The 8,536-nt window shown below is 29.8% G+C and overlaps 1 protein-coding gene across 1 annotated transcript; it reads right to left on the reverse strand.

The window, feature by feature from the left end:
* Positions 1–2,485: 2,485 nt before the first annotated feature.
* On the reverse strand, positions 2,486–7,146 carry LOC112773052 (ABC transporter G family member 9). Its single transcript, XM_025818093.3, has 4 exons — positions 6,861–7,146; positions 5,031–5,823; positions 4,407–4,732; positions 2,486–3,410 (listed from the first exon to the last, which is right to left on the reverse strand). Exons 1-4 carry the CDS (start codon positions 6,954–6,956, stop codon positions 2,733–2,735), a joined length of 1,893 nt encoding a protein of 630 aa, XP_025673878.1. The 5' UTR covers positions 6,957–7,146; the 3' UTR covers positions 2,486–2,732.
* Between the last annotated feature and the right edge of the window lie 1,390 nt (positions 7,147–8,536).

Below are 8,536 nucleotides of genomic sequence, written 5' to 3' on the forward strand. Positions count from 1 at the left end.
TTTATAATCCAAAATGCTAAGCACCTAAAGAATTCATCATTATATTTTAGTATGGAGGGGAATAAAACTTTGGTATTCGCAAACTGTAATATTTTCATATTTTGCATGTAGACAATCAGAGCAGTCAGCACATAAAAATGCTAGTTTGAAATAGTCATCTGTTAGAACATGCATAAACAAAATTGTTCAATTACTAAAATAACAAATTGAGAAAATATGTAGGTAAACTCAAGCAACAAATGAATATGCAAAAGAGGACAGTTTAAAACACATAATAAAAAACTAAGACAAAAACAATAAAGTTGCTAACCACTTTTTTCTTTAAACTAAAGATGGTTTCGGTACCTGAAAATTAATAATCTCTGAATCCAAACGCCTCTAGCTCCGGTACCTCACATACTTTTACTTGTGGTAGATATATACCTCTAATATTGAATCACCATGAGTGCCAAACTTTGAAATTAATATCTAATTACCTATCTTTTCATGCCACTTTTCCTACACCATCATGTCATTTATAAAATCTCAAGAGATCTCACTAAAATGCTAATATCCTATCATCTCCCCCCCCCCCTCCCCCCGCGATTGATAACAATTGCAAGTTGCAACTGCTGTCCAATTTTTCTCAAGCCCCAAGTTGCTAGTTCTGAATTTGTAAGTGCTTTTTCGCAACATCCTCTCTAAAGAAAACTAACCATGGTCTTTAGACATGTTTTACTTGCTCAAACTGTTATTTATAGTACTTGGTGCAATAATCCATGAATAATCAATGACTAATTTTTTCTTATCACACTTCACAAAATTTTTCTCCTTGTTACTTAATCATCATTACTAATTATTAACGTGCACACACATAAGCATGAATTTGAAGTACCTGAAACTATGATATACGCGCATCAGGAGTTGCCTTAATTTTGGTAGTTGTAGTTGTGAACCTCAAATTCTCAATCAATTGCACATTCTGCATGTAACCTAGCAAACAAGTGAATAAATAAAGTGATGAACAAAAAGAACAATGCAAACCCAACAGTGGAAAATAGGAATAGAGAAAATAAAAAAGGGGAAGTACTTTTGACCTTGTGATGTGATTTTTGCTTCTTAGTGGGGAGTCAGGAGTGAGGGTTGCTAGGAAGCTATTGTGTACATCTTCATGCCGTTTATCGACGTTGACTTTATGTCGCCATCTTTAAACGTTGTTGGTAATGATCGACGCTGGTGGAGGGGCTGTCAGAGTTGGTTTGTGGGGGAGAGAGAGAGGGGAGAGAGAAAGGAGAAGGTTAGAAGAGTAGTTCAGAAATAAAGGGAAGAAGGTTCGTAATTCGAATTTAGGACAAGATTACTGTCGTATTTATCGGCGGATAAATCTAATGGTAACGCTTTGCAAATGACCAAAACGCAGCGTTCTACTAATTCAGATTACCGCGGATAAATCTGATGGTAATGATTGCGCCAATTTTTTTTTCCTTCCAATTATTACTGACAAATTTACAGTCGGAAATTCAAATCCGACGGTAATTTTTTTACCCGACAAATTCGTCGGTAAATCTGTTGATAAACCTACCGTTAATGTTCGACGACAAATTCGACAATAAATTCAACCGTATTAAATATTTTTCTTATAGCTAGTTATTATGATTGAATTTTAAAATATGATTTAGGACATGTTTAATTATTATCTTTAGTAATGTTTGATTATTACATTTAATAATGTTTGATGTGTACCATTCAAATTTTTAAATACACTAAAAAAAATAATCCAATACTAGAATTAGGGGTGGTAAAGCGGGTTGGCCCGTCCCAACCCATCCTGCTCGCCTAGGCCCGCGCCATAAATGGGGCGAACTGGCCCGCCCTACCAATTAAGGTGGGTTCAAAATGCTAGCCCGTCTTGCTTTATGGCGGATTGGCGGGCGAGCCCGCTTGATTCTTTTTAAAAAAAAATAAAATTAATAAAAAATAAAAGCCTTTATCCTGATTGAGTTGACCCACCCGCCCTGCCAAAACTCACAAATTTAGCAGGTTCCAAATTTTAACCGGACCCACTTTTTTAGAGAATTTGGCATATGGATATGATAGATTCAACCTGTTTTGTCACCCCTAATTAGAATATAGTAACTAACGAACTCCTTTATTAGCATAATAGAAAACAATTTAGATTGTCCACTCAATCCACTGCTCACTTAACTTGACAAAATTTTTGTGTGTATAGAATATGATTTTGGAATTGGATCAAAAGCATCTTTAAACAACACTTTGATTTATGATTTTATCATTTTTTGCTCACTACTAAGAATCGAAGCTTCGTTCAAAATACAAATTCCATTTGGTATTTAATATTTAATATTTATTTTTTCTTTCCTCTCCACTTCAAACTCTGAATTCAGGAATCTAACACAACTCATCGTCCTATTAATAAACTTTCAGTTGTATGAAATGTTACAAAAATTTAAATAAGTTATCAATATGGGGGAAAAGAATAATGAAATAGCATAGTAAGAAATTTCACTGCATATTATTCATGCATTTTTATTTTTAAAGTCATGGGGTACAAGTATATATTTTATTGATAACGCTCTCCACTTCCTAACTACTACGACACATACTTTTCCCTATCATTTCATCTAATGACCACAATAATAAATTAAAAGTTTTGTCTACATGCACCCCTTTCACTGATTTCTATATATTATATATAGATAGAATGGCTAATAATCTCTCATAATCATGTTGACCTAGCTAGACTTTGATTTCTTTGTGACTCCAATTCTCATAAGAGCAACATAAGCTATAAACCTATAGAAAAACAGCATTGCTAGCAAAATCAATGAAGCCCTTAATTGACTCTCTCTATTATTAACGAACCCTAAACCCTTGATTCCAGGGTACTCATAAATCAAGCACTTACCCGTACCACATTTGTAAGTCTCACCTTCACGATACTGAGAAAATATAACGAGTTCGTTGGCGTAATATATGAAAGAAATGTACTTCAACCATGCTATGAATTTGGGAACATTCTGGACAAAGAATCCACTTGTTATCATGAAGGTTAGCCCTATGACGGAGGCGAAGGTGGTGGCCACTTTGGTGTTCTGGACACAGGCGCCGAGAGCGAGTCCTATGCCTTGTGAGACCAACACAAGGGTGAGGATAGTGAGGAGCATGAAGATGAAGGCGGCGGCGGTAGCTTTCAGACCTGCCATCCAGTAGGTTATGAGAATAGAAACGGTTGGGAGGACGAGTTCCATTGGAAGGTCTACCGTCATCTTGGCCATGAAGTATGAGGATAGTCTGTACATTCCGGAAGATCTTTCTTTCTCCAACATCACTCTTTCATCTGGGAACACGAAGATTGCTCTGTACAGCGGATAAAATGCCCAGAAACTTGATAAGAAGAATAGAAGTCCAAGCTGCAAATACATCATATAACATTTCAAATCTCGTTAATTAATAATTAGTTCCCGTTAAAGACTACATCTTATGATTCATATACAATACTTTAGAAATGATTAATATGTATACAAAAATTAACTATTCGTATAAAATATATATTAAAAATATATAAAAAAAATTGCACAAATATATCATAAATAATTTAATAATTAATTTTTTGTATGTATAGCACTTTTGTGACTAAATACATTAATTTGAGAATAACTTATATAACTTTATTTAGTAATATAAATTTGGTTTAATCATTGGTTGGTTTATTTAATTTTATTAAATTTATAATTAAATTTTTATATTTTTTTGATTAATTTTTACATTATTTTTAATTTTGTATTGTAATTAGGTTCTTATCAGTATAAAAAATATTAGAGTTAACAGAATATTATCTAAAAATTGAAAGTATTCACAATTAAAAATATAATTAGATCTTTGATCATATTTTTTTGAGAAAAATATTTCATTAATTTTAACATTTTTGACACGAAAATAATCTAATTATAAAATTAAAAATAAGTAAAGATTCAATTAAAAAAATATAAAAACCTAATTATAAATTTAATAAAGTTATAAAAACCAACAAAATAATTAAATTTATAAATTTTGTATGACACGTAAAATTCCATTATAAAGTATAAAAGAACAAATAAAACCAAAAAATTTCAAAATGCTTATTGTTATTTCTAGAATTTATTTTTGTACATGAAAAAGACGTGTTAGATATATCATTATTTATGTAAAATATTTGAAAAGTTTAATTGATTGTAGAGTTTAATTTTAATGCAGTGACAGTATAAAGTATTTTACACAATTGTATAATTATATTTTTTTTATGATTATTCACACAGTTAAAATAAAAAATAATTATTTTTGTTAATCTCATATTACATAATTGAATGTATATGAAAAATTATTTTATACTAAAAAATGCATCAAAATTAAATTATTAATTATATTACCTGATCTTGCATGTGTGCGGTATCAGACTTGTACCACAATAGTCCTACAATGAAAGAAGTCAAGACGACCTGAATAATATTGAAGGAAGCGAATGCCTCGTGCTTTCTCTCTTTAAGGTCTCTTCTCAACAACACTGTGAATTGTTGCCACCAATTTGTAGGCCATTTTCCAAACCCTGCTGTGTTCTCAACTCTACTTGATGAGTTGCTATTCGTTACTTGAACCATTTGCCTCAATTGGGAATCAGCGTTACAGCTCTTGTATGCCTGAATCAATTGTTTTTTGTCCACCACAACATCCTCGTTCAATTCGTTGGTGTATATCCCTGAATTTGCATTGTCAACAACATTAAATTGGTCAATTTTGACACTTGAGAATTTCAAAGCATGCCAAAGATTAACACAATTCATATTAATTTGGAGGTGACTTCTATGGTTAGTGCCTTTCGATACTGTAATTATATAATTATTATTAAAATTAAAGTCATATTTTTTAAAATTTAAAAACATAGTTACCTTATTAGGAATTCATCTAAAGCATGTATTTCCAAGGTTAATTTAACAAAATATCACAAGAAATGCATCCAATTACATGAAGAATTAATTAAGGAATTAAAAACGTACCATTAGCAAGATCCAAAAGGAAATCAGCAGGGTTCATGGCTAATGCTGGAGAAAATCCAACACCAGAGAAATAATCCAATGCCTCCGAACCCTTTCCAAAATAAACAGTGTTCCCTTCTGAAAGGAGCAACACCTTAGTGAACATATAGTACAACCTACTAGAAGGTTGGTGTATTGTCATCACAATAGTTCTTCCTCCTCTTGCAAGATCAAACAAAGTTGATACAAGTCTTAAGGCGGTAGTTGAATCCAAACCCGAGGTTGGTTCATCAAGGAACAACAAACTAGGGTTTATGAGCAATTCTTGACCAACACTAACCCTTTTTCTTTCTCCACCGGAAACCCCTCGAAGGCCGGGGCCTCCAACAATACTGTCCTTACACTTGACCAATCCAAGTTGGTTCATGACGGCTTTTGCCAATGCCACCTTCTCCTCTTTGGCTACCGTGTTAGGTAGCCGGAGGAGAGCGGTGAAAACAAGGGTTTCAGTTACTGTCAAATGAGGGTGTAGGACATCGTCTTGCGTGACGAAGCCGGTGTTCCTCTTCATGGCATTGCTGAAGGGGTCTCCATTGTATGTTATCTTTCCTTTGAGGCGGCCGCCGAGCCGGCCGCCCAATGCAGTCAGCAGTGTTGTCTTGCCACTTCCTGACGGACCTAACATTGCAAGGATCTCACCCGGTTGAACAATTCCTGACACTCCATTCAATATCACTTTGCGTTCTGATGCCTTTTTCTTCTTCTCCAATATTCCAACATTCTCAATCTTGATTTTGTACACGACATCTTCAAACTGTAAAATAACAATATTAAAAAAAAAATAAAAACTCATATGCAGTAAATTTCACATAAAAACTAAGAGTCATCAGATAAAAATTTAATTAAATCAATCAAATTATTTAACTACTTTTAGTTACCGAGTTTTAACTTTAAAAAAAATTAAAAAAAAAGTTATAATTACTGGTTGATCCTTATTGGCATACATAGTTTTTAAATAACCGAAAAAAGAAAATTTATAAAAAAAAGTTAGTCTAACAATTTTTATTAGAACATAATTATATATATTCCATAAATGTAATTATAAGAAAAAAATAGTCTCCTTCTAGAAGGACGAGTCCGTTTTCAAAATTATTTGAATAATAAAAATTTATTAAGCATTAAAGTATTTAACTTCAAATTTTTTGAAAATCAATTTAAACATTTGGTGGAAAACCAAAATTTGACTGCATTGGGAATATAATTTTATAGTGATAGTTATTAATTTTTGTGAATATTATTGTAATTAAAAAATTAATATCCAAATTTGGATCAAATAAAATTAGCCATGATATAATAATATTGAAAAGGTTTTCAGTAAAATAAAACTAATTTTGATTTCTAGATCAAATTTTTTATCTTATAAAAAAATAAAATAACTACTAAACACATCAGCTTAAGTCGTCCTAACTGACAAAAAGATATTTATTTGGTTAGAAATATAAATACACTATGATTTAAAAAGAAAATAAGGTTTACTATTAAAAAATCAATTAAAAAAAAGTCTAATTAGACTCAAAAATTAACTTATAAATCACGTGAATTCAGTTAAAATTAAAATCAATTACTAATTTGAGCATTGTAATCAAAACAGAAATCAGTTATTAAAATAAGTTATCAATGGATTTTCGATGTGTGTGGTTTAAAGACTAGTAATCAAAACAGAAAAAAGCTCCTTCCAGATATACTTTACTTAAAATTCGCAATGAGAAAAGGAAAAAGGAAAGGTCCATTTTTGAAATGCATGGAAAGAATAACAACCTAAAGTCTTCTTTTTCTAACAACCAACCATACCTTGAGAGTCACCGGAGTTTTTCTCTTGTGGAAGACATTGTTAGGCACTTCTTGATGATTTGTTTGAGATTCAATGTCCACCATCTCTCGTTCCATTACAACCTAATAAGCCTTTGATGAAGAAACTCCTTTTTCTGTGAATTTTGAGAGAAAATTAAAATAAATAAATGCTTATTAGCTTGTGCAAACAACAACACAAGAAATTAGAAGAGAAAGATGTATTCTCTCTTTTGCTCTTGTGTTTGTGGTTTACAACTGTGAATGTGAATATCCCTTAAATGCTACTGTTTTGCTATATATATAATCATGAAGGAAAGAAGCGGTGCATAATTCTTTATTTGTAATATAATACTAAAACTAATATATATTTCCAAACAAAACAACTTTCCATTTACCAAAAATTTTCAATTTACCAAAAAAAAAAAAAAAACGAAACGACTTTCCATTTTTTTTCTCAATCGTATTAATATGGATTATTAGAATATATTTAAGATATTATATATTAATATAGTATTTAGATATATTTTAGATTAATTTTATATTTGTTTAGTTTAATGTTAAATTAATTTAGTCATTATAATTAATAAATAAATATAAAATCAATTTGAGAATTATTTAGATATTTTTCTTAAATAAATTTTAATATGAACAAAATGAAAAAAGGTCAGCTGAAAAAATGTGAACAAAATAAAAGAACGAGGGTTTTGCGTACATTGGATGCATGAATCTAAAAAGGAAGAGATGCTTTGAATTTGAAGAAAGACAAAACTAAACACATTTTCTTTTTTTGGTTAAGATTATTGGGATTTAATTAACTTTGTCTTGTTTTACTTTGTTTATATCATACTGGTGGCTAGAAAGCCACATTTTATGCCAACATCCAGGAATATATCTTAGTCTTATACTCTACTATTTGACTCATCCTATAGTAGGATATTTAGGGTCCGTTTTGGAACTCCAAACATTATTTTTTTTAATTTTTGACTTATAAAAAGTTATATTAATAATATTTGGTACAATTTTTTAGGTAAATTTTTAATTTTTCAAAAAGTTATTTAAGAGCTTTTAAAGAAGTTAAAAAATGTGACTTCTCCTATTTTCAAAAGCTATTTTATCACTCCAATACACAACTTTAAAACAAGGACTTTTATAATAATTTTTCAAATACAAAATAACTTATTTAAAAGTTCTTATTAATAAAAATTCTTATATTTTAAATTCATTTTTCAAAAGAACTTATTTAAAAAATTTAGCCAAACTAGTCCTTATAGTTAAACGAAGAGTAAATTATATTATTTTTAACCGAAAAGTTTCAAACATCATAAATTTAACTATAAAATATAAATTAATTTAATATTTATAAGAACTTAAATTATTTCACTAAAACCCAAAATAGTTTATTGAACGATTTGTGTAATTTTATCAAATTATTTTAATATTATATAAGTTCAAATCAATTTACATTTTTTATAATTAAAATTGTTACAAATAAAAGTTTCTACTTAAAAATAATGATTTTTTATTTATAAATAAAATAAATATTTTATTTAATAAATATTATTGAGTATATTTATGTTTTTATACTGTCATTATACATCTCAGATAGGCACGAATCTATATAACAAATGGGGGCACTTGTTCCTACTAAAATTTTAATTTTTTAATTATATTTATAT

This window comes from Arachis hypogaea, chromosome 18 (assembly GCF_003086295.3).
Source record: "Arachis hypogaea cultivar Tifrunner chromosome 18, arahy.Tifrunner.gnm2.J5K5, whole genome shotgun sequence".
Taxonomy (NCBI): Eukaryota; Viridiplantae; Streptophyta; class Magnoliopsida; order Fabales; family Fabaceae; genus Arachis; species Arachis hypogaea.

Coding starts and splice junctions, on each gene's coding strand:
- LOC112773052 (XM_025818093.3), bottom strand. CDS start 6,956: ATGGAACGAGAGATGGTGGACATTGAATCTCAAACAAATCATCAAGAA. Junction 5,824..6,860: donor AAACTCCGGTGACTCTCAAG/GTATGGTTGGTT, acceptor GTTATTTTACAG/TTTGAAGATGTCGTGTACAA. Junction 3,411..4,406: donor CCGCACACATGCAAGATCAG/GTAATATAATTA, acceptor ATGTATTTGCAG/CTTGGACTTCTATTCTTCTT.